This window comes from Berghia stephanieae, chromosome 8, assembly GCF_034508935.2.
Source record: "Berghia stephanieae isolate SIO BIC M18660-M18661 chromosome 8, UCSD_Bste_1.3, whole genome shotgun sequence".
In the NCBI taxonomy this organism is placed as follows: domain Eukaryota; kingdom Metazoa; phylum Mollusca; class Gastropoda; order Nudibranchia; family Aeolidiidae; genus Berghia; species Berghia stephanieae.
This window is the reverse complement of record NC_088367.1, coordinates 19582552-19609739: the sequence shown is the minus strand read 5'-3', so window position 1 is coordinate 19609739 and position 27188 is coordinate 19582552. Positions and strand designations below refer to the sequence as shown.

The window sequence follows — 27188 nt, the reverse complement described above, 5'->3', positions numbered from 1 at the left end:
ACTACTTAAGAATCAAAATAAAGGTCTTTCTCAAAAGTTGACATTGACTATTTCAAATATAAAGGTGTGATGAATAAAAGAAAAAGTAAAACACTTTGATTGTAAAATGCTGCATGGTATTAAAAGACAAATATGACACAATACTAATCTTTTTGTTTCTTTATCCTAGTACAATGAAGGGAAAATATAATAATGGTATGATGCCAATTAAAAAGTGAAAAAATTCATCATAATCTGGGGGGGGGGGGGGGGGGGGAAGTAAAATTTAAAAAAAAAAAAAAAAAAAAAAGGTTACAATTGATAAAATCACTCAAAAAATGACAAAATGATAAAGGCGAGGTATTTTCAGGTAAACAAGAAACATATATACATGTTTATATACGATGCTCATTAGAAATGTTTCAATTCATAAGACTCCACTCAATGCACCTCTCCACTAAAAGTTTTCAAATACTCAAAGGCAGCGTGCAAGGTTTAATTTGTTGTGGTCTTTATTTTAAAAATAACCCATCGATGATAAGGTTTATTTAAATCATATTTTATGTACTGCACTGCTTGCCAATAAGAACTGAATCATATGAGCATACTGCTTGCCAATAAGAACTGAATCATATGAGCATGAGATTTGAGGAAAATCTGCACATCTCCACTGTATTTCTAACTAAAGGAAAGGGCGGTTTGTTATCATTCACTTGTCTGGAATGCAGATGCTGCCAATGCTGTGAAAACCAGAGTCATGCTTTGATATTATTGGAGGACTTAAGATAAAGGTACTGACATATATCTGGAACTTTCCAAACATACAAGTCAACTGCACAGTGAATAAAGTGTGGGGTGTGTATGTGTGTGTGTGTGTGTGTGAGGGGGGGGGGGGGGGTGCTGAGATCTAATCTAAACCTGAAGTAAAGTATTGTGAAAGTCTTATGTCCCATACATATGATAGCTAGCAACTGTTAATATCTAATTCACTTGAATTGGGGTAAATTTTAGTTTTAAGTGGCTCTATATTATTATCAACTACGCAGACAAAGATTTCAATTATTAAAAAATGATAGGGTCACTGAACAGTTGGTCATATACGAAAATATGAAATTTCATTCATATAAGATAAATATCAACATTTATTCTTCATCTGTCTTAAGTTTTCAAACATTAGCAAGAATTTGGATAAAGTAAATCTCATCAAAATCAAAATGACTACATTCAACAATGTATTTGATTTGGTTTCTTTAAAGGCGCCTTGTTTAAACTAACAATTAAAGAATACTAGAGTTATTTTTCACAGGACGATGCTGAATTCGTCATGAAGAAATTGGTAATTGCTGCTGTTGCTGTTCGGGTACGACAACAGCTTGTTTTAAAGACTCGTCACAAGAATTCATTACAGTCTGAGATGATGGCTGAAGTAGTGAGGTGACCGGAGTAGCTTGTGTGAGTGATGAATCTGATGCAGTATGCTTTTCAAATTCTTTATTAGAATTCTCTGTAGCTGATTCACCAATTTCCATTGGCACACCACTTCTGGAAGAATTATTTTCAATTTCACTGAACTCCTTTGCTGACACTTTAAATTCCAATACAATTCGATCATCCCCAATAACTGTAGCTTGAGGTGAATCGTCGCTATTTGAATTTATTTCCCTATTTATTGAATTAACATTTTCATTCCATTGAGATTCTTTCACAGAGCTCAATGATTTAGCATTCAATGATGAGAGTTGAAGGTTGTTTGATGATAACTGTCTTTCAGGAATTAAAGATGAAACTGGAGTCAGTTTCGAAGAACCTGTTTTTGATACAGGGCAGCTAATGGAGGAAAGGTTATCTCTCACACTTTGAACAAGCACTGATAGTTGATCAAGTTCCTTTTTCGACAGTTTCTCTTTTTCATCCAGTTTTCTCTTGGAATCACTCTGGTCCTGGGTTGGGATGAGAATAAAAGTATTAGTCAACAATATGGAAAAATGTCACTTCATTTATTATTCTTTACAACTGAGTATTGAAACACAAAAATTCAAAAAAATGAGAGCAGTGTTGAATAGAGTCAACAAGGTAGTGGCGGTCTATCATATGTTTTGTTTTTAAGGGCCTGCGAAACATTTACGCCATATCAGCGCCAGTAAAAAGAAGAAAATGGAAGTCAAAATATTCTAGATTTACAATCAAAACACCCAAGAAAAAGTAAGACAAAAGGGAATTGGTTGAAATCAGGAACAGGTGTAAATTCCAAGAGCATACCATCAATGTACTTAGTTGGAGATCACCTAAAAGTCTTATCCAAACACCAGCACAGGATTCCACTAAGAGGAACACACTCAAATGCTTACAGAATACATAATCATCAATAACGTAAAATCTATTATGAAAGTAAACTTTTTTAGAAACCCAGAGATGATGGCACTGAATGTTAACAATCCAATCCTATAATGGTGATCCATCCACCACTCAGCAATTCACATATCTCGGAAGCATTTTCAGGGACAATGGGGGTTCCAAAGACATCAGAAATGGCCTCAACAAAGCCACACATGTACTGAGAATAAGATCCATGCAAAAGATATGAAAATCATCACAGTATTCTGTTAAAACTAAACAAAAGCTATTCAACATCTGCATTTTCCCAACCCTCCTGTATGGGCCAGTGTGTTGGCACATGACCCAAATAGTATCCACAAAAATAGTCTAAAACAATTATTGCAAACCTCCTCCCCCAGTACAACACAGAAAACCTCGAAACACTGATCACTAGAAAAAGATGGAACTGGAAAAAATGTTTTTTCCAAATAAGGAACAATGAAATACCTAAGGTTGCTCTTTGCTGGACACCCAAAAGTAAAAGAAAGCAAAACAAACATGCAAAAGACAGTGGAGGAGGAAATCAAAAGGTGGAACAAGTCACCAGTGTCTTTTCCTCGACTGGCTTGTGACAGAGACAAGTGGAGTTCTTTCATTACTGCCCTACGAGCCAGAGGGCAAAAAAAGGCAGCAAGTAAGCAACATGAAAGAGTAATAAGATTATAACCTACTTTCATTTCTGTCTCCAACTTTTTGGACCGATTGTCTAGAAAAGTCTTCTCATTGCGAATCTCAGCACCCTTTCTTTGCTGTTTCTTCCTTTCATCCTCTTTGGCTGATAGAGAAAATTAAAAATAAAAAGACACATTTAAAATATAAAGGGAAGGAGGATGGATTTTAAATCTTAGCAAAGGTTATTCTTAAAACAATTATAAACTTCCTGTAATGCCAAATGGAAGAAAAACCTATTCACAATCAAATATTAACAGCACAGATAAGTCACATTATGAATATCATTTTTTAAAATACTTATTTGTATACATCCAACTAAATCATTTGAAATTACTTTCCTTTTTATTGTTTCATCAGTTCCCAGTTGTTCTTCCTGTAAAGCATGAGAGAGAGAGAGCCAAAATTGGGATTCAACTGACACAGCACCCTCCGTATGGCTGAGAGAGAGAGAGAGAGAGAGAGAGAGAGAGAGAGAGAGAGAGAGAGAGAGAGAGAGAGAGAGAGAGAGAGAGAGAGAGAGAGAGAGAGAGAGAGAGAGAGAGAGAGAGAGACAGACAGACAGACAGAGAGAGATTTGTTTGTTTGTTTTTAGGTGTTTAACGGCGCTTTCGACACTATTTAGGTCATTTAAGCGCCCGTTTCTGTCTTTTATCAATCTTTTATCGGCCCCAAGGGGCCACAGCTGATCAAAACGTGTACTGTTGTAATAAAATCTTTATAAAATCATAATAGTTACATGTTTGTTAAGTAAAAATATCTATTTACAATTTCTGCAGGAGTTCACATTCCTGCAGATACTTTAAAATTGTAAGCGGATCGACCGACTGGAACAGAGACTTCAAGTCTCTGTTATCATAATGTTGTGACCTTATCTGTTCTAATTCTGTACATTCAATTAAAATGTGTTGAACTGTCAGGTCACAGTTACATGTTCTGCAGAGGGGTTTTTCATCCCTCTCCAGAAGGAAACGGTGAGTGAGGGCAGTATGTCCGATCCGGAGTCGAGTTATCTTTACCTCGTCTCTTCTTTTTAGCCCCGAGTTGGGTCTGGGGCCGAGGTCACTTTTAATTTGTTTTAATTTGTTATGTACATCTCGACTCCAGGATCGTTCCCATTCCTTTCGGACATGTTTTTTTATATTGATTTTTAAATCCGCGTGTGGGATTTTACTGCCCTCTTGTAATTCTTGGCTCACCGCCTCTTTTGCCAGTCGATCCGCTTCTTCGTTCCCTGGATACCCACATGACTAGGTACCCAGAGAAAACAAACTTTCTTTTTCTTAATAAATAATTTATTTGCACCTTCCAAGATACTTATGAGTCTTGGATCGGTGCAATAAAAATTTGAGATCCCCTTAAGTACGGACAGCGAGTCAGACAAGATCAAGAATTTATTTTTATTCGATCTCTCAGCCAAACGGAGAGCATTTAGGATTGCTCTCGATTCAGCTGTAAAGATCGAAACATTTCTATCCAGGCGAAGTGATCCTGTGCCTTCCGATGAGTGATAGGCACATCCTACTGCATCTGCGCTCTTTGAACCATCCGTAAATATGTGAGTATGGTTTTTGTATGTTTGTAATATTGCTTTTAGTGTCTGTTTGTAAATATGTGGGTCTGTTTGTGATTTTTCTAGTTTTGTTAGGTCCAAATTTATGTTTGGTCTATATATGGACCATGGTGGTGTCTTTGCCTGGACGTATGGATGTATCCTATCTAGACTGATGTTCATGTCTGCGATGTCTTTTTTTATTCTGCAACCTAATGGTGGTGTCATTTTTGGGTGCTTGCGAAATTTTTCTTCTAGTGTCCTATCCGTGTAGTGTACATGTTTGTGTGCTGGGTTGTCGTGCAGCGATGTGACCTTAGTAACATACTGGAGAGCCAGTTTTTTCCTCCTGAGATGGAGAGGTGGCTCATCTGCCTCAGCATAAAGGCTTGCCACTGGAGAAGTGCGGAAAGCCCGAGTGCCAAGCGCAGTCCCTGATGATGAATTGGGTTCAGCATGCCTAAGTAGGATGGTTTTGCAGAGCCGTATACAAAAGATGCGTAGTCCAGTTTTGATCGAATAAGGGTTCGGTATATCTTTAGAAGAGTGTTTGTGTCCGAACCCCATTCCATGCTCGACAGAACTCTCATTATTCTCATTGCTTTCATGCATCGCAGTCTGAGATCTTTGATATGGGCGAGGAAATTTAGTTTCCTATCAAAGATCAAACCCAGGAATCGGGCTTCGTCCTTTACCTCAATTCTGGAATTGTTGAGATAAAGGTCAGGCTGTCTAATGCAGGTGCGTTTTCGGCAGAAGTGGACAGCTACTGTTTTTGATGGGGAGAAGGAGAAACCATTGAGATTTGCCCACTCCGACAGTTTGTTTAGTTGGAGTTGTAACTGTCTCTCAATGGTGTCCATACTCGATTTACTTCGATAGCATACAAGAAAGTCATCAACATATAAGGAACAGTCAACATTCTGTCTCATTGCATTCACTATTGAGTTTATTTTAATCTCAAACAGAATGGGAGACAGAATGCTACCCTGTGGAACTCCCTCTTCCTGATCAAATGGATCAGAAAAGGTGGATCCTGCTTTGACCTGAAAGGATCTGTTGTTTAAAAATGCTCTGACAAACATTGGAAGGTTTCCTCGTAGACCAAGATTGTGCAGATCTTTGAGGGTTCCGAATTTCCAAGTTGTGTCAAAGGCCTTCTCAAGGTCAAAGAAGATTGCTACCAAGTGCTCACCTTTGGCAAAGGCCTCACGAATGAAGCTCTCTAGTCGAACAAGGTGATCAACAGTTGATCTGTTCTTTCGAAAGCCACATTGGAGGTCGGAGAGGGAGTTGTTGTGTTCCAAGTAGAACATCAGACGCTTGTTGACCATTTTCTCCATCAGCTTGCATAGGCAGCTGGTGAGGGAGATTGGTCGGTAGTTTGAAGCGTCCGAATGGTCTTTCCCAGGTTTTGGGATTGGAATCACGGTGGCCAGATTCCAACTAGGTGGAAAAGTCTGTGTTGTCCATATCTTGTTATAGATATTCAAAAGGACAACCAGACTATCTTGTGGAAGATGTCGGAGTATTTCATAACTGATGTTGTCAGGACCCGGTGCTGTGACATTTGTGTCACGGAGGCAGGCACCCAACTCCTCAAGTGTAAATGGTTTGTTGTAGTCTTCAGTGTTTGTAGATGTAAAGTTTATTGGTGTGTTTTCTGCGTTTTGTTTATGGCGCAGAAATTGTGGTGTGTGGTGTGCAGACGAGGAGCTGTGCGCCAACCTCTCGGCCAGAGTGTTGGCAATTTCTTGTTCTGTTTCAGCCACGGATCCATCGGGACGTGTCAAGTGATTTAGTGAATCACTATCGGATCCCTTCAGTTTCCGTAACATCTTCCACACCCTATTCAGGGGTGTCTGGCTATTTATTTTTGAGACAAAGTTTTGGAAGGATCTCCGTTTGTTTTCTCGGAAGATCTTCCTACACTTTGCTCGTAGTTTCCTAAATGTTGCGAAATTCTCAGGGATTGGGAATCTCATCGCTTTCCTGTATGCTTTTTTCTTCTCCCGTAGGGCCGCTCGACATTCCTCTGAAAACCAGGGATTGTGTTTTCTCGGTCTACCAGAGGTTGTTGGTATTGTCGAGCTGCAGATATTTGTTAAAATATTTTTGAATTTGTCATAGCTGTCCACCTCTGTCGTAAGGAGTCTGTGACACTCCTGTGAGAAAGTTTCCCAATCTGCTCGCCGTACACTCCAACGTTTGGGCTGTGGGGCCCTTGAAGTCGGGGTGATGTCGAGGCAGACTGGAAAATGGTCAGAACCGTGATCGTCATCGATCACAGTCCAGGAGAGCTCTGGAGCTAATGTAGGATCACAGAAAGTGAGATCGATGGCAGACGTGGTAAGATTGTGAATATTTACCCGTGTTGCCTCGAGACCGTTTGCCAAGTATACATCCATTTTCATTATGAAAGCCTCCACTGCCTTTCCCCTCTGGTTTGTGTCTGTGTTTCCCCAGAGAGGACTGTGAGCATTGAAATCTCCCATTATCACATAGGGAGGGGGGAGTTGGTTTAGAACTCCCTCTAGCTCGGCAGACTGGAGGCGATGATCTGGTGGGATGTACACAGAGCAGATGGTGATTGGTCTGTGCAATGTCACTCTCACTGCTATTGCCTGTAGATTTGTTTTCATTGGTATCAAGCGGTGGGGGGTGCTCTTCTTCGTGAGAATTGAAACTCCCCCACACGCTATCTGGCCATCAGAGTGAATCAGATGATTGGCCGTATATCCTTTTACTGTGTAGTCGTCTGCTGGTAATTTTGTTTCCTGCAGACAGACTACATCAGGATTCCTCTGGAGGAGGAGGTCCAATTCTGTTCTATTTGATCTGATCCCTCTGATGTTCCAGGAAATTAATCTTGTCTGACTAGGTATCCTAATTTTTTGTGGGGAGGTTAGGCAGTATGCCTGCCTTCAACCCTTTTACTTTTATTCTCCTAGGAGGAGAGACTTCCATAGGAGAAGGAGGCCCTGTGGAGGGCCTCTCGGTTTTTTTAGGGCTGAGTTTTTTTTAACCCTTGGGATTTTTAGGTCCCTCTGGGTTCTTAGATTTTTTGGGGCTTTGAGGCCCCTCAGGGGATTTGTGGATCCCCCGACTGGTGTTGGTGGCTCCATATTCTGGGAAGGGGTGGAGTTTTGTTTTTGGGGGATAGAGAGGGCTCACGGGAATGGAGATGGGGGGTGGGTCCAACATCCACGCCCATGAGGGGGAGAATTTTTTTGTTTGGGGAAGGAGGGGGGGTGGAGGTCGCCTTGGAGGTGGATGTGGAGGGGGCTGCAGGTTCCACATCTTGAACCTCCAATGTGTCAAAAAGATTTTTTGACACATTTGCGACCTTGTTTTTAGGTCTTGATGGCTTTTTCTTTTGAGGACTGTCTTTTCTAGTCTGTGCGATTTTGCCATGGCTGTTTTGGTTATTACCAGCAGCCCTGGCAACTTCTGCATAACTCTTGGCAGAAGCAGCGACCTGCCGAGGGGGGCAGATCACTGCTTTTGCCTGAGCAAACGTACCGCCGTAAGTGGCTCTGTATGTCAAGATTGCCTTTTCTTCTTGCCACTTAGGACAATCTTTCGAATGTGCTGCATGCTTGCCTTGGCAGTTCAGACAACAAGGGTCCACTTTGCAGTTTTCCTCATTGTGGTCTTCTTTGCCGCAGCGGGGGCATGAGCTTTACGGCGGCAGTTTGTTTTAGTATGGCCGTACCGGTGGCAGTTAAAACATCTCATGGGGTTCGGGACGTAAGGCCGAACCTCCAAGTCGAGGTATTCAATTTTTATTCTCGACGGGGGTCTCGGGCTGTCAAAAGTCAGGATCCAGGTGTTGGTCTGGATTGTGCCGTCGCCGCGGCGGATGCTAACCCGCCGAGCTTCGACAACACCCTCCAGTTCCTCAACCATCTCCTGCTCCGAACAGCCTACCAGATCTCTGCTTCTTATGACACCTTTTGACCTATTGAGGCTCCTGTGAGCCTCAACGGTGACTGGGATGTCAGAGAATCTGGTACATTTCAAGAGGTTCTCACTCTCTTGTCGACCCTGCACTTGTATCATTAAAGTGCCAGAGTTGTTCCTGTTCACTGCCTTTGGTGTACCGGCGCCATTTGCTTTGAGTGCCTTGCTGATGGTGAAGATACTCAAAGTGTTCAGTTTGATGTTTTCCTCATTCGGTTGAATTACCAGGAACGGCGAGAATTTTGGGGTTGCCATTCCTGGTAAGTCATCAAGAGTCATCGGGGCAGTTATCTTTCTTTTTTTACCTGTCTGGGGTGGGGCTTTAAGGGGAGAGTTTTTCATATTTTTGGCCATGATATATATAAATTTTTATTCAACCCGGCTATATTGTGCCCACTAGCACGGCTCAGTCCCACACTTGGGGGGTAAGGCACTCACCGAAGCTATACTCCTCAAGTCTGGCCTCCTCTTGTCCTTCCATGGTCCTTGGGGAAAAAAAAAAAAAAAAAAGGACTCGAGGGGTGGAGTTGGGGGACGTCCCGCCTCCAGGCCTTTCTCTCGGATTGACCCTAATCTTTGCGTTGCACAAAGACTGACTGCTGATTCAGAGATGACAAACCATGATTAAAAAGAAATTTCATGGGGGACAGGAACTAGATATGGTTTTAAATCTAGTCCTTCCAATCTCTTTGCCTAAATGGAGGGGAGTGCCAAAAAATAGATTTGGCATCTCTGCGTTGGGTAGCTCGGGCCATCTACAAGGTAGGCTACCCACCCGTCTTTAGAGAAGCGTCAAGCCAAAGAGGAGTGTTGGGGTAGAAACACCTCGCAAGGTGAACCCCCCTCAGCCTCCAGGATCAATAGCTCCTCCTTATCGGGGTCCTCTCGGAACTGCGCACCCTCAGCAGAAAGGTGCCTGCTGTGCAGGATTTGGAAAGGAATATCTCCTCGTTGAACCTATTTCAACGGTACAGGGTATAGAGATACTGGGGGATAGAAGACAGTTAAGAAGGCTTGTTTTCCTCCGTTCTTTCTCTCTCTCTGTCCTGGCAACTCAATTTTGATAAGGAAGGGAAATTTGGAATCATTGGGGAAATGGGGTATGGAATGGAAATCATAGCTCAAATATGGTAAAAGGGGGTGGGATTTGTGCTATGCCATCGCCTTCCCTTGCTCTCTTTAAACTGAAACCGTCATTCCTCAAAACATCTTTTATATACTACGTTCTTGGGATTTGGGGGGAGAAAAAGTTTGGGGATGATTGCCAGGACAAGAAAAATAGCAAAATGGTTGAATGAAGCCATTCTCATAAAAAGGGCTGGGGTATGGGGGTCTGTGGAGCCACTGTGTCTCTCCATTTTTCTCTCACCAGTCGGGTGGTTTTTCGTTGGTTACCACCAAACCAGAATGGCTCTTTTAGTCGCCTTCTACGACACGCATGAGCTTACGGTGGCTCAATTCTTTTCCCTCTCAGTTGAGGGACCCCGGAGACCACACGGGGTACAGAGAGAGATATATATATATAAAGAGATGGTGGTTGTAGTAGTAGTAGTGGTAGTGATGATGATGCGGTGGTGGTGGTTGTCGTAGTAGTGGTAGTGATGTTGTCGTGGCAGAGATGCCAACTTTAAATTTGGCTCACAGAAATTTCAGACACTTCTCGGAGGAATTTCAATGTTGAAAGAGGAATTTCTGCACACTGGTTATTTAATATTTTTGTTATTTTACTAATACAAAATTTCTCATATAAAAGATCTACATTGTCAATATCATTTACATGGCAGTTAATGGATTTTTTAATATTTGAACTTATTTTGTTGATGATGTGATGGTGGTTGTTGTAGTAGTAGTGTTAGTGATGATGATGTGGTGGTGGTTGTAGTAGTAGTAGTGTTAGTGAAGATGATGTGGTGGTGGTTGTAGTAGTACTGGTAGTGATGATGATGTTGTGGTAATGGTTGTAGTAGTAGTGGTAATGATGATGATGTGGTGGTGGTAGTTGTAGTAGTAGTGGTAATGATGATGATGTGGTGGTGGTTGTTGTAGTAGTGTTAGTGATGATGATGTGGTGGTGGTTGTAGTAGTGGTAGTGATGATGTGGTGGTGGTTGTAGTAGTATTGGTAGTGATGATAATGAGGTGGTGGTGGTGCTTTTAGTGGTAGTGGTCCGTGATGTGATGACGATGATGATGTGGTGGTGGTGGTTGTAGTAGTATTGGTAGTGATGATAATGAGGTGGTGGTGGTGGTTTTAGTGGTAGTGGTCCGTGATGTGATGATGATGATGATGTGGTGGTGGTGGTTGTAGTAGTATTGGTAGTGATGGATGTGGTGGCGGTGGTGGTTGTAGTAGTAATAGTGGTGGTAGTAGTAATGGCGGTGATGGTGATGTGGTGGTAGTTTTGGAAGTTGTAATGATGATGATGTGGTGGTGGTAGTTGCAGTAATGGTGGTATTGGTAGTGATGCTGATCATGAAGATGAAGGAGGTGGGAGTTGTATCAAAGAAATTGATACTATGATGTTTGTGATGACACTTGAAGTGGTGGGGGCTATGCTTAGAACCATAAGACCTCATCAAAATTTAACAGAAGTTGCTAGTAACCCTGAATTTTTTGCTCCGGACCGGATTATATTCCGGTATCTCTAGGCATGGTGATACACCGCTTTCTCATCCCCAGCTTTCACAGACTCGGATACATTGTTTCTAACTTCTCACTTGTATTCCTCATTCACAGATGGGATAGCGACTCGCTAGAGGAAGACTCTGGGATCTGCAGATCAAGTCTGAGTCTAATGCCAGCCCTGCTTCTTACCTATACGTTTGCCAATGTATGAATGAACTTTAGATAATGCCTCACTGCTCAAGTTAGCAGATCCTTTACCAGACACCTGTGGTATAAAAAAAAACAACTGTAATCCCTATTAATCACATCCCTAGTAATTTAGAAAATTTGTATCTGCTTTAGGGGTCTTAATATATAAACATTTATTGGCCTAAATCTTGTCCAAAACAACAATTTAAAAAATATATATATAACTTAATAAAACAAACAAACAAAAATTTAAGTTTATAAAAATAAAAACATAAAGCTAAGATCTTCAAGGAATTCCTGTGAAATGAAAATCCCTCAAAAATCAGACTGCAGGTAAGATGGGGAAACATTTTAACCCATGTATTCTAGAACAGCTGCCCACCAAGCCTCAGGCAAATTCCATCTCGAAGTTTTTAAAAAGAACTTGAGGACAACTTGTCTAAATTTGCTTTTTTTACCAGATTCCATATGAAAAGTGAACGGTGAAATAAGTGGTGTTTTTGTGTATCAGTCTTTCTATGGAGGTAAGCTGAGTGATACAAATCAAATTCAAATAGGTCAAATTCCTTACATCAGATGCGGCTGACCCTATATCTAAAAAGCACTTCAAAAATCATGAAGAGTAATTCTTTGTATTGGGTGCATGAAGTACATAGAACTGACAAATCATAATGCTAGCAAAACAGTGAATGATCAGGATTTTCACTTCGAATTCAGGATTTTTTTCCAATGCCAAAACTACAACAGTAATAATAAATAACAACAAAATAAATCAATAAATATTTTAAAAAATAAATAATAAAATAATTTCATACATATCGTTACCATAAAGAATCAGACTGACCTTCGTTTTAGATTCCAGAAATAAGAATATTCATTCGGGATTTTATTTAATCTTAATAAACAAAATAATGAGATATTAAGAATTTAATGACTTTGTAATGAAGTTTTGTATAAGTAATAAATAATAAAATTAACAAAATTAAAAACTTAAATTATGTACGAAAGTGCTCTCAAGCCATTATTATTATTATCTTTAATTCAGCAAAACCATTACAAATTGTAGGTTAAACTGACCAAGCATTTAGGACAACTCCAAGGGTATTTTGGTGCTTCGGTAAGAGGTGGCTTCAGGCAATCAAGGTGGTAAACGAGACGACATGTTTCACACATCAACAGCTGACCCCCTTTACCACAAGCAGCACAAAAGTCATCATGACTGTCAGACTGGCGGAAGAAAAAAAAAAAAGAGAATAGATTGTAACATTTTAAAGAATAATGAATAGAAAAGTCGGGGCCAGAAGATACTGAAGTAAATTTAACAAAATGATGTGACTGACAAATAGCTTTACCTATATAAACAACAAATCAATCATCTCTTTAAATGTCACATACTCAATAAAATTGCTTAAAAGAAATGGAGAAAAAAAACAGAGTATACAGTGGAACCTCCCGATTACGACACCTCCGAATAACGACAACCTCCTGATAACGACATTGACCCGTGGTCCCGATTTTTTTTTCTATTTAAGATCAGTAAAAATAACCTCCAAATAACGACGCACTTTTTAATAAAACCTCCGAATAACGACATCATTTTGGCGATTTTCGGCAGTTGTCGTAGATATCTGATACTAAAAATACCGAGTATGAGTACTCAAAAGTTTATAAAAACGATTCCTGCTTGAACCAATGGGAACACAGCTTTTTTGACGAATCTTGGCTGATATGCATTAATAAAAACCAAGGTATAAATGTAAGTGTAAGCAAGTAAACACAAAATCTTGGAAAATGTGATATTATGTGGTGATAGAAGTAGTAGTAGTAGTAGTAGTAGTAGTAGTAGTAGTAGTAGTAGTTGTTGTAGTAGTAGTATAGTAGTAGTAGTAGTAGTAGTAGTAGAAGTAGTAATAATAATGATAATAATAATACTGTGTGCGTGTTGTAGTAGTAGTAGTGGTATAGTAGTAGTAGTAGTAGTAGTGTTTTTGTGGGATGAGGAGGAGGAATTTTGTTTGTTTTAAAGGGTTTTACAGCGCCTGTGACACATCTATGTGCCAGTAAAAAGGAAGAAAATTGGATAGTAAAGACATTCTAGATTTACAATTGAAATGACATAAGAAAAGGTAAGACAAAGGGGAATGGTTTAAATAGGGTACAGATGTAGATTCCAGGAGCACACTATCAGTTTACTCAGTTCAGATCACCTAAATACTCATCCAGACACACGCACAAGAACCCTCTAAGAGGAATACACTACAATGTTTTTTTTGTTTTGTCAATGTTAATAAAAACTGGTCCCGCGGGCCTTACCACGCCCACTTTGTCCGCCATCTTGGAAATCTCTAAATAACGACACCTCCGGATAACGACATAAAAACTCGGTCCCGTGGCATGTCGTTATCGGGAGGTTCCACTGTATATATATTACTATTACCATTAAACTCTTATCAAAACTAAATCTTTTTTTTTTTTTAAATAAAGCCAATTGTTATGATGTTTTATTTGAGAGATTAAGTAACTTATAATAATAAAATATAAACAAATAACTCATGAGACCTTACCATCTTGTCTCTTTTACCCGGACTCTCAGATGGGAATGGCTTTGTCATAGGTTTCCTTTCTTTCCCAACTGAAATTTAAGGAAAACGTATAAATAAACAATTCACAGAAAAAAAAAAGAAGGGGAGGATTTAACCAAACTTTACTTTATATCAGTTTTCATGCAACTTCGAAAATACACGAATAATCATTACTATATTATTATTATAAGGGGTCCCGATAGCTCAGTTGGTAGAGCACTTGCTTCACACGTAAAGGGACTGAGATCGATCCCCGGTGCAGTCAAGATTTTTTCTGACCCCCATCCTATCCAAAGGATAGTAAGCAATTGCTATTGTCCATTTCACTCTATAGAAATTGGGATAAACTCAACAGCTTTATGGGCCTAAAGGCTCTGAAGGACTACTTTACTACTACTACTATTATTATCATTATTATTATTATTATTATTATCATCATTATTTTCATTAAGATTGTTTTGTTTTTATTAATTATAATTATCATCATTACTACATGTGCCTCTACTGCATGCAAAGCAATTTTACAAATAATTTTTAAAAATAGATTTCTATCAGAAAAAAAAACCAAAATTCTTGAAAGATTTAGACATGAAAACTTCTGTTATATTAGAAGCATCACCTTTAGCTTTCTTGAAAGGATGAGCATCTGTCATGATTTCATTTCTTTGCCACCTCTGTGAATTGAAAAATATAATTTGATCCAAACTATGTAAAAAAGATTAATGACATTGACCATCTGTAATACAACTAATCTGATCATTCCTCAATCGAGAACTATTTTAAAAAGTGACAAATATTGAAGCATTGGTAATTCCCATTCAAAATAAATAAAAATAATTGAATCTCCAATAATTTCTTTTAAATTAAAAAACACAAACAAATAAATAAATAAATAATAAATAAAAATTTGAAATCCTGAATTCTCTTGAGACAGTTCTACAGGTGTAGCCAATATCTTAATATTTCTTCATAGAAAACTTTTTCCTATTTATATTATTGGAGTAAGTGCTAAACTTTGTTTCTCGGACAGGCTAATTGCAAATACACATTTTACCAATCGTAGAACACATATTTTACTAGAAGCCATTCCATTGAAATATAAGAAATTTCAAATTTCTATTCAATTATTTCAAGGAATTTGTCAATGGGAGTTGAATGAGCTTACAGGACTTATTTAGATCTTGTGGAAAGTTCCTTGAGATAGACAACCAGTTCCATGGGTCTTACAGCGCAAAGGATATATTTGAGCAAAGTGATTAATATGACTAGTTCCACAGAACATGGTCTGAACCATACAGCCTGCAATGATTTTATTTAGACTTACATGGCTTTGAAATCCTATACTGTAATGAGGATTGGCCGTGGTCCTTCTTTTCCTTTCATTGCGTTTATGGAGAAGATCTGGGAGATGTGTAATAAACAAATAAACAATATAAACCAAAAGATAACACAAAATAAATCAAGATAATTTTAATTGCAGAATCTCCCAAAACATTTCAAGGGAAAGAAAATTGGGGTAGGATGAAATACCCAGAACAACATAAAATAAAAGGTAATGGCTTGCTCAGAACTTTAAGAGAAGACAAACAATTACTGATGAATTGACAAAAAAAACTGTTTAAGACACACATTTTCCTTGTTTCCTTGTGATTTTATAGAAATTAATACTTAAATTACAGGATACAGGTCCTTTTCTTTTTTTTTTTTAATGCCATGATAATAATCTCTTGGGATTGGTGATTTAAAACACATTTTAATACACAAGAAAAAGCAATGCCAGGGGAACAACATCATACAAGACACAGAAGTAAATTCCAATAGCAATCTAAGTTTGTATCTAGTCTGAGATCACTTTAAAAATCCCATCCAAACACAGTTAGTAGATCCCTGCCAAAGGAGGGAAATACTCAAATAAAAATACATCTCAACAATTAATACCTTTAATAGTATTGATCAGGTAGATGATTCATTAGTTATTAGTTACACGGGGAACCCCCCCCCCCCCATCCCAACCTACAAAGAAATGTTATATTACATGCATTTACTATTTCCCTCCTGGCGTATTCTAGGACAAAGACAGAAAGCAGCATGAAAAAGGAAAACAGATTAATGTGGATAGAAGACACAGCTAGCACAACTTCCCTTGTCTACAATGGCAAGTCCAAAGATTGGACAGGCTAATTGTGGATACACTTTTTATCAATCATGTAAAGGCAGTCATATAAAGAGGGAATTATTCTTTTAAAGAGTAATTCATCATAATGATGGCTATTTTTTTAAAAAATGTCAAATGCCACTGCTATTTTGACACATTAAGAAAGAGTATGACCAAAGACACTATAAAATAAAAGTATCAATTTCGGATTACAATGTCATTCCTTGAAAGTGTAAAAATTGCTATGCAGGAATTTGAAACTCTCATATCTAGCTTACCCGTCATCCATATAGAATCAAAAACACCAAAAACACTCTGAGAAAAATTGTCCCATAATGATTCAATGTTACCAGTCATCAAGCAGGATTTTGTTGTTTTGTTTTTTTTTACTTTGAAGAATTTTGCGGTAATAAAGACGCCTGGCCCCAAAAATATTGATCAGTGTCCACACAGCGTACACAACGACAACAGTTTAGTTGAGACGGTATCCCGTTCCTGACACCTGCTGACCCGGTCACGGTGAGCGGTCAATCACCGAGAGGAATTTACCTAACGGGGATTGCCGTTTCACTCAATTTAACAATGTTTTGTTTTATTGTCTGTTCGACACCCATATTGAATGAGTTGAAATATCACTACTTGGTATAAAAGTTTATATTTTCTTCTTTTACTGTGTGTTTTTTATTTTTTCATAGTATTACTAGATTTCTCAATATAAGTTATCAATGAACGGTAACAAATTACACAAAAAATATAGCGGGTGCAACATTTCAAAAATTAGAGAAAAAAAAACGTTGCTATGGATTTGTCTGATTTTTATGTATTATAAAGACAAGATGTAGATACTTCTCCTCACAAAAAAACGTATTTTTCCTCAACAAAAATATATCCGCTACGAGCATTCAAACTCGTCAGTGTAGTTTGGGGCTGGTCTTTAACTGCATTGCGTTGATGACAAATCGCATTTTATTCATATCATTGATAATGCCGGATGCTCTTTTTTTCCAATTTTGCTGTTGTTTGGTGACAGTTCACTGTGCCTTGTTCTCCAAGAAGTCTAAGTCTAAACTTATATTGAGTGATGTGTGGTATGCAGTGGTACTCAAGGAGGTGTTTTGGGATTATTTTGTTTGGAAAATATTTTCTGTATGTATCCGTGTAATGTTTTATTGCACTTTGAATATATTGGATTGTGTCTGCTTTGATCGATTTTGTGTGTGATATAAAGTTGTGCACATGACTATAGGCCTTGTTTATATTGTCGAAAATTAATCCAATACTGCATGCGTCGTCAATGATGAGTGAGTCGTGGGTGCAGTTCTTTGTTTGTTGGATAATTGGAAGTGTAGACTTTTTCTTGTAAGTATTTGTGGCAGTGGTTGCCAATGAATGACCTGCTGTGGTAAGCCTGTTGTGTAATGCGGTATTCTGTCCAATTCAGAGGCAATAGGACCATCCCTGAGGGTGAGTGGCTCGTGCATGAGATTTGAAAGTCTCTCCTGCGTTTTGGAGTTTGTTGTTATATTCTACTCTGTCGATATCAAACATGCAAGTGCAACCCGTTTCAAGGTTGATTTATTTATTATTAGCGTCTTGGCAATGAGAAAATACAAAGAAGCTAATGAGTCGTGTGTTCAATGTGCTTTATAATGTGTACTTTTTACACATAAATTATGAGTGTGCTCCTTGCTTGTCCAATGCCGTGTCAGTCCCATAGACTAAAAGAATGTCATTAGAATAGTTTGAACATTTAAATGGTTTCTTGCGGGCACGTTTCTATTTCTGTGTTAAACAAATCATACCACATGTCCTACATAATGAATTCACTGCTTGGTTATGACTTGCAATTGTGTGGTCCATGCTGTAAGACAAAATTCAAAATTGACTGAGCGATGTAAGCAATGATATAGTGAATTAATGAATAAAATGAGTTTTAAAACACTCTGTATTACGTCTCATATCCATGCATACATAACAGCGTACATAAAATTTGGAACAAGAAAAACCAAATAATTCACCCAATTTGGTGAAAGAAAAGGTGGGGGGGGGGGGGGGGGGGGGGGAGGAAAATTCTAACAAGCAGTTGAGCTAAGTTGAGGCCCAACACGCAATGTCATTTAAAATTAAACATTAGCAAGATAATTCAAATTATGCAATTTAAAAATCAAATTAACTCATCATTGAAAAAAAAAATATATATATAATTAACAATAAAAACGCAGCGAAATATACGTTTCAAGAACAAGGCTAAAGAGGTAATATCATTATTACCTGACCTACCGCGGAAAAATAATCATTACAAAATAATGAAAACTGAAGAGTAAATGAAACTTACCTCATTTCGTAGTAAAACTTGTGCCTTGTGAATCACACCCAAAAAAATTTGAAGTTTATAGCAACGTTTTTTTAGAATCCTGAGGTAATTACAAGTAACTTTATTTAAATGTTATAGAAAAATAGGCGAATTTGAATCACGGCTTGTGGAATAAGTACTGGAGATATTGAAATAAAAATTGGACCGATGGAAAGAGTAAGTCTGCGAGAATTCTTTGCATTTTGGGTGGAATTGCATTGTCACGAAGATCGTGAGGTTAATTGGTACGGAAATCATCCATTGGTATCACCCAATGCACGTCAAATCTACGTTCTGGGAATTGATATCGGCTGACCGCTGTTGACCCCGGTTACCTGTCGGGTGAGGTTACGTCGGCGCTCGGAACAGCGGGAAACTAAACGGTCAGATTTATAGTGCAGTTTAGACGCCGTGTCCAAAACAACTGAGTTTTAAGAAATAAAACAATTCCCCTGAGGCTCCTCTATAACTATAACAAAGGATTCATATAAATAAATATATAAATCTTACCTTTTAACATCTCTGGGGCATACAAATCCAGTGCTTTCATGAACCGGTGCTTCTGAAATAATATTTGGTTTTTAAATAACGTTAAAAAATCCAAAGGAGGGTGAATTAATTTCACTGTATCTCTTTTGAATACTTTAACAATAAATTACATTTCCAAATAAGGAAGCTGTTTGTTTTTGTTTTTAAGGGTTTTACAGCGCTTGCAACACATTTAGGTAATATCAGCACCAGTCAAAATGGAAGAAAATGGGATAGTAAAAAGTTCTAGAATTACAATTAACGTACCCAAGAAAAAGGAAGACAAAGGGGAATAAGTTCAAATAGGGAACGGATGTAGATTCCAAGAGCACACTATCAGTGAACTTAGCTTGAGATCACCTAAAAGTTTTATCCAGACACATTCACAAGAGGAATACACTTAAATGTTTATCATTATAGTTATATATATAAAAAAAAAAATTAATAAATAAATAACAATGCATAACAGAGAGATGATTTACACAAGGAAAAAAAATATCATCTCCCAAAACTGAACTATACATTTGACTGTTTCCATCTCAACCAAGGACTCCGGAAAGGGCCCGGACAAAACAAAGTAATCCTATTCCAAGACAAAGACAGACAGCAACTCGGAAAACAGATACAGAGGGATAGAAGACATAGCAAGTGACCTCATGCCCACCATGGGAAAGTAAGAGTCTCTGCAGATTTCATCTTAGCAATAGAAAATGAATACGAAAATATATATTCAAGAGAGTTTATCATAACTCTACAAATCCAATTATGAAAGTCTTTACCAAAGTGGAACAAACAATTTGACAAAACATTCAAAAGTCAAGTTTCAAACACAGCATTACAACTTACTTTGTCCTCTTCTGCTGTTATAGGTTTAACTATAGGCCGCTGATTTTCTGGTTGTGAGGGTAAATCGGTTTTTGTGGTTGTTGTAGCTACTGCCTTGCCCTTATTTACTAAAGAAGCTGCACTAGGTACAGGCAATGTTGATATCTTAGAAACGGACTGTTTGACTGATGCATCAGGCTTCTTGATACCGCTTGAGGTCATGGTGATTGTTGAAGGCACAGGCTGACAGGCCAAGGGAGTGGGCAAGGTCGGTCCAGGAGCAGGGGCAATGCTACAGTACTGGATTGTATCAGGAAACAGATGGGTAAAAATGTTCATAATTCTACACTTTTTATTTACAATTACATATTATACTTGTAATCAGTGCTGGTGGTAACAAATTTGAAAAAGATGGGAAATTTTTGAACTAATGCCTTTAAACCTCATTTTCACTGCACTAACCTCCACTTTAGAGCAATAGAGAAGATAAATTATCATTGATACTTTAGCTAACTTCTGGAGAGTGGGAAACTGCACCTATTTGTTCCACCACACATCAATTCTTTCACTGTCAATACATTTGATTGGGAAAATCTAATTTTTAAAAGGAGGAAGTTCCTCCTCAGACTCCAAAATCAAGGATTTCCGTGGATCAGAGGAAAACCATCAGCACTGTGTAATCAATGATCCAAATGTAACAAAAATCGGAATTAAGAAATGTTTGAAACTTAAATGTGAAGAATGTTTTAAGAGATTAAAATAAATATTGATTATCTTCTTTATCATGATGAATGTGAAACATGTGAACAAATGAAACTAAATAACCAAAAAGCTAGGTCAATAAACAAAGGCAAATCAACAGAAATTGTTACTTATCCATAAACTCTTATTGGAACTTTGCATTAATTATATGAATGACCATTAAAATTATGGTGGAGTTCCAAAACACACACACACACACACAAAAAAAAACAAAAAAAAAACTCACAGTGGTTCTAGTCGGAGCTGCTGTATAATGAGGTACTTTGATTGGAAAGTTGGCAGAAGTAGCAATTAGATGTTGCTGTTGGATGACTTGAGGTAATTGGACTATTTGTTGCTGTTGTTGAGGAATTTGAGGCTGCAAAACAGCTAGTTGGTCTTTGGCAACAGTTGGTAAAGTGGTTAAATGGGAGGCGACTGTAATGCAGGATGTTCCTGAGCTGCTAAATGTTGGAGTTGAAGACACTGCAACAGGAAGTTGAGGATTGGATCCATTGGCCAAAGCGATAATTTGGTCAGCAGATGATGATACACCACTAGCTAAAGCATTTGGTTGTGATGTAGTGGTGTTTCCATTCTCTGTTGTCATTATGCTGGCAGCTCCTTGTGAGTTTACGACAGTGGTTAAAGCAACATTGTTGTTGTTGTTCAGCTGTGTCAGTGACTTGGAACCGATTACAATGTTTCCTAAAGCATGTGCTGCTACCCCAGCAGATCCAATGATTGGATTGAGGTTGCTGATCGTAGGGGCATTAACATTATTTAACCCACTGATGTTGATGCTGCCACTGACTATGTTACCATTCAATGTACTGACATTGATAGCATTGGTGATGTTGTTGATGGCTATACTATTCTGCAGGGCAATATTGGTACTGTTGGTGTTTATGCTATTATTAATAGGTATGCTGATACTATTTCCACCATGAAGTCCTGATGGAAGCTGAGCAGCTGCAGCAGCAGCAGCCACTACTGCATTAGCATAATCACCAGGCTGTAATGTAATGCTGCCCGTAGGAGTACAAAGCTGTCCTCGTCCTGCATTGAACGTCACACCCAAAGTTGGACGCTGTTGGTTGAAGAGGAAATTTTTAAAGTTTATATTAAAGTATTTTATTTAAAAAAAAATATGGACTGAGAGTCACAAAAGTTTTTTTAAAAAAAGAATTATTCCAGAAAAGCTAAAGGTCGAGCTGACAATACGAAGAAAGAGGACTAGTGTAAATTCACTTGAGACAGGGATTTTCAAGGGTTCCTTACACCTGATGATGGCATTTTTGGACACTTTAAAAATATGTAGAAAAAATAGCAATCAAGGAATTTTTTTTCCAATTAAAACATGATTATATACATTATAGCAATAGTTTTCACATTGGTTGATGATTGATCTGCTTCACTCTTTTCATCCCTCCTGAGGGAAAGGGCTCCACTGGAGTGAGTTTTAGCATTATAATGTCATATAATTAGTACCCACTAATAAATGTTTGTATCCTACCATCATGTGTAATCGAAACATGTTGAATAAAGGCCACTTTTGCTCTGATCGTCTGACTTGAAAATATGGTCTTAGCATGTTCTAATCTAAATAATCTAGATAAAATCCAGATATCATTATAGACAGAATACAGCAATAGTGACCTCTCCATCCGACATGGGAGATCAAAAGTCCCCATCCCATAACATAACACTTGTCACAAACCTGAACATGTGCCAATGGAAGAGCAACCATTCCTACAGGTAAGATGGCTGCACCTCCCTGTGTCGGGTACATTAGTCGAGACTGTCCAATAGCTGCTGTTACTGTTTGTCGATCCAAAACTGGAGACATTTCACCTCCTACAATGCTTGTTACAGTTGTTGACGGTGGTTGTTGCTGAGCTACTGCTAGTTGGGGCTGGGCAGACGACTTGACCAAACTCTCCCTCAGCTTAACAACTATCTGCTTCTGTACAATTGCAATAAAGTGTTATAATATAATGCTTTTTTTTTGTAAAATAGAAATAATAGTTATAATAATAATGACAATAAAATTAATGATGATGATGAGAGGAGGAGGAGGAAGAGGAGGTGGAGGAGGAGGAGAAGAAGAAGAAGAAGAAAAAGAGGAAGAAGAAGAAGAAGAAGAAGAAGAAGAAGAAGAAGAAGAAGAAGAAGAAGAGGAAGAAGAAGAAGAAGAAGAAGAAGAAGAAGAAGAAGAAGAAGAAGAAGAAGAAGAAGAAGAAGAAGAAGAAGAAGAAGAAGAAGAACAATTAAACAACAAAATTAATGCAATTACAACAATCCAAAATAAACTCACTCACACTTTTAAAAGTAACTATTTCCAAAACCGGTTGACATTTTCCATGTCTTGTGAAAAATACCCTTAAGTATTTATTGTTTTATTTTGTGGACAAGTGATTTTATCTCAATTAGTATTATATATACATTGTTATCATTATTATTATTATTATTATTAATATTATTATTAATATTATTATTATTATTATTAATAAAAGGTATAATAGGTAAAAGTTGAACTTCCAAAACACTCATTTCATGGTATTGTTTTATTAGATCAATGATGGATGATGTATAGTGCGCCTTACGGGCTTCAATATCTGTGATCATTTTTTATTTTAGTGATATATCGACAGGTTCTATCTCCATACATCTAAAATCATTTTATTCGTTAGCATCTTGTGCATAGGACTAAATAGTTCATATTGGATTTTAGAAGTGATGTTTATATTTATTCATCATTTTTATTATGTCTATACCAACACAAGCAATTTTAAACTTCAATTTATTCATAGCCATAATTTTATTCACTGTGCTTGTTAACTTTAGTAATTCTATAATTTTGTGATCAATTCATGTCATGGTGGCAAAAAAAAATTTTAAAGATAAAAAAATAAAAAATTTAAACAAAGGAAAATTAGTGTTCAGACAGGACAATGACCAACACCTAAACACAGTTCACAACGACCTGCACCAACTGTTGTAAAGATTAACACACAGACAAACCAAGCGAGAACTACTCAAGAAACGTCCACCAACAACAGTAATTACACTACCAACCGCTGATAATAACATCAGTTCACATTATCATTCACCCAGTCCACTCCACATTGCTGAGTAACAGTTCATACAACAACTACACACAGCTTAACAAATTTGTCATTAATGGAATCTCAAGCGAAAAATATAATGTCTGATCAGGAGTACCACATGGAAAGTACTTGGGCCTTTATGCTTTTTGATATTCATAAATGACCTTGGAAACAAATTATCTCCACAAACAAGGCTTAAACTGTTTGCAGATTATAGCCTTCTTTACAGGACAATAGATAGTAGTGCAGATGCACATGAACTCCAAAAAGATCTTGATTCTCTCAAGACATGGTTAGATACATGCACATGAAATTACATCCATCAAAATGCTATGTCATATCAATATCAAACAAGAAAGAGCCTTAACCTCACAATTACACAATGCATGATCATCTTTTACAACATGTCAACTCCATAAAATACCTTTAAGTCCTCTCAATACTAAAATGGCAAACCGATTTAAAACATATCACCGCAAAAGAAAGTAGAACAAAAAAAGAACATAAACCAATGTCCACGAAAAATTAAAGCCCATGTGTACACATCGCTTATCAGGCCAATACTAGAATATGCCAGTGCTATGTGTGATCCCTACACAAAAAAGGACCCAAATGCACCCATCATCACCCCAAACTACATAAAAAGCAAATCAGATAGATACACTACACATAGATACAATGCATCACAATACATACAACCATTACAAGAACAGACACAACAAACACATATTTTTCCCACGAACAATAAATGACTGGAATGTCTGGCCCTGCCACCGGACATAACAGAAGTTGAATGCGTGGAAACTTTCAAAACAGCTTTGAATGCACTAGCTTGTCAAAGTAATCTGTGACTGTTCCCTGTTTTGATTGTTGTACTGTAACTAAACATTTGCAGTGATGGGGCCTTTTGCAAATACATGCCATTGAAGATAATATGATTAGTATCATTAATTGACAGTATCTTACAAAGGATTTCCGCCATAAGTAGTCCTTCAGAGCCATAAGGCCCATGGAGCCTGAGATTATCCCGGATTCTATAGCATGAAATGGACAATAGCAATTGCTTGCTATCCTTTGGATAGGACGCTAATATATTGCAAAGTACTTTCCACCAGACCTAACAGACCCAGCTACCCATTCACTGCTGGGGAGACAGGAGGATCAGAAAAAAATCTCAGCTGCACCCGGGATCGATCTCGGTCCCTTTGCATGTGAAGCGAGTGCTCTACCAACTGAGCTATCAGGACCCCCTCTCTGCCATAAGAGATACACTCAAATGATCGAAAAATAAATATTTTATATAAAATTTTATGTCTCACCCAAAAAAAAAATAAAATAAATAAAATCAATCTGACAGTTTCCAACATGATACTTAACAGAACAGTCAAATGATACAGAAGGACAGTAGTTATAGCTAGGTTGTGGGGGCCTCTGAAGAATTCAACTCAGATAAGGGGAATCAGTTTGCCACGAGCAGGAGGGCATGCATGTCATTTCACAGTTCAAAACCTGACTTTCTATTCAAATTGCATCTTTCCGCATCCCTAAAAATGGCTAAAATACGAGAAAAACATATGTTCAGTGACTGATCCAGTTTTGGCTCAACTTTATTTTGTTCATGATTTTGTAAATGTTCCCATATTTGCTCGTTTTTGACAAAATTATTTATCAAAATATGTCATTATTTCACATTGGTTGGCAAGCTTGATTGGCAATTATCAAATAATTTGGGCAGATCATCAGCCCTGATAAATGCAACAGTCAAAAATTTTGAACACCTTTCAAAATATGTTTAGTTTTTCCATTATTTCTTTCGGCAGTTTATCACCGTGACATTTGCCTCTGACAAATCAAATATGTAAGACCATTTCCTCCGAATAGGACTTGGATACCATTTTATTTCTTATTCTTCTTTAATCGATGGACTTCTTTTACCTACTATCTTTATTAAGCTGATTTCAAATTAATTAATTACAATGTCAATTTAATAAAACGTCATGTGGAAAGATGCTAAACAGATTATAAATAACTTTCATACCTGTTCTCAAAAATATCAATATGGTTTATTTTATTAAAAGTGTAGCAAATGGAGTTAGTTAAATATACAGTCAGATGTGCAAAATGACAAAACCCTTTACTAAAAAAGATTTCTTTGGTGTCCATTTGTAAGACATTTGTTTTAAATTTCTTCAGGAATTTAGGTTTTGATTGAATTCTTTGATATCAATATATAAAGACCAAATAAGATAATTTACAATAATGTCAGTCATACACGTGGTATTGGCATTAGTATACTATTGGATTCTGGTCATTTTTCCCCTTCTTTTTTTTTTTTTTTTTTTTTTTTGGTAATCTAAACTAGTAGGATAAAGAAGATAAAAAAAAATGTCTTAAACCTTGAAAAATAAATGAAATGCAATGATATTTATGACACGAGGAGAAGTTCAGGGAGAATTATTTTAAAACAGTGATATGAAGTTCTACAATTCTTTATGTAAAGAAACTTGCTTATTATTATTAATAAAACTAAAGAATATTCATCAAGGAAGGAAAAAAAACTTACTTGTTCCTCACTGAGTTTTTTGATTTCCTCCTGAAGTTCTTTCAAACAACTCTTGAAAGCAACATTCTGGAATAAATTAAGTAAATTTAAGACGTTTCTCTTTTGTTACTATTTTTAATTCTGAGAAAATAAAATGTGTAATTATTATAAGTAACCCAGATTTTTAAGAAAAAAAAAAAAGAAAAGTTACACAACAAAAATCGATAGTGGTGGACACCAAATTCCGACACAAGAAACAGAGGAATTTGAGGATGAAGATTTTATTAAGCAGCTCATTAATTATTATTTCATTTCATTGATAATCACACCCTCACAGTTCAAGTTCAAAATTATTTTCAACAATTAATTTGGGACAAAATGAGAGTGAGAAATTACCTGCTGGTCTCCTTTTGTCTTCACAAGAATCTGAAATGAATGATAAAACAGTTCTTAAAGCTTTAACAAGTCGTAAACCACTGCGCGAAGTTTCCGAACAGAAAATCGATAAATATGAGAAAAACAAGCCAAAGTCGGCCAACTTGCGAGTGTCAAACCATCACCGAAACCATGGCAATTGCAACTCTTTAATTTTGAATCCGAATTTAAAGAATCTAAAACTTTATAACAATACTTTATTATATGGAATATGAATAAACGAAAGCGATTAACTTTTGTTAAAACACAGTAAACTATGAAACAAATAACTTTGTTACACTTTCAAGATTGAGATTCCAGTAGAGATGGAGAAAATCAATAATTCGAGGGCGATAGGGTGTCAGCAACACGACTTTCTTACCTGATGATTTTGAATAGCAGTTTTCAGTTTGTTCTGAATGGCATCTAATTCTATTCTTGACATTTTTCATACATTTGAATTTCACTTTAAACACTTTTCTAAACTGTACTCTTTGATTTCACAGACAACTTAGAAGTATAGTCACAAGAACTAACGGGAAAGCTTTTACTTGGAAAGTAAACCGACTCACTCTTTTTCAAGAG

General features: G+C 37.3%; 1 protein-coding gene across 1 annotated transcript; it reads right to left on the bottom strand.

Annotated features, from left to right (window-relative positions):
- Positions 1–236: 236 nt before the first annotated feature.
- On the bottom strand, positions 237–27188 carry LOC144978315 (uncharacterized). The gene is made up of 14 exons (XM_078924186.1): positions 26986–27188; positions 26586–26615; positions 26211–26276; positions 22258–22503; positions 20785–21627; positions 19818–20096; positions 18954–19005; positions 15260–15336; positions 14555–14609; positions 13918–13985; positions 12431–12580; positions 11354–11429; positions 3027–3130; positions 237–1919 (listed from the first exon to the last, which is right to left on the bottom strand). Exons 1-14 carry the CDS (start codon positions 27046–27048, stop codon positions 1302–1304), a joined length of 2727 nt encoding a protein of 908 aa, XP_078780312.1. The 5' UTR covers positions 27049–27188; the 3' UTR covers positions 237–1301.

Coding starts and splice junctions, on each gene's coding strand:
- LOC144978315 (XM_078924186.1), bottom strand. CDS start 27,048: ATGTCAAGAATAGAATTAGATGCCATTCAGAACAAACTGAAAACTGCT. Junction 11,430..12,430: donor GGAGTTGTCCTAAATGCTTG/GTCAGTTTAACC, acceptor TTTATACCACAG/GTGTCTGGTAAAGGATCTGC. Junction 1,920..3,026: donor AGTTGGAGACAGAAATGAAA/GTAGGTTATAAT, acceptor ATCCCAACCCAG/GACCAGAGTGATTCCAAGAG.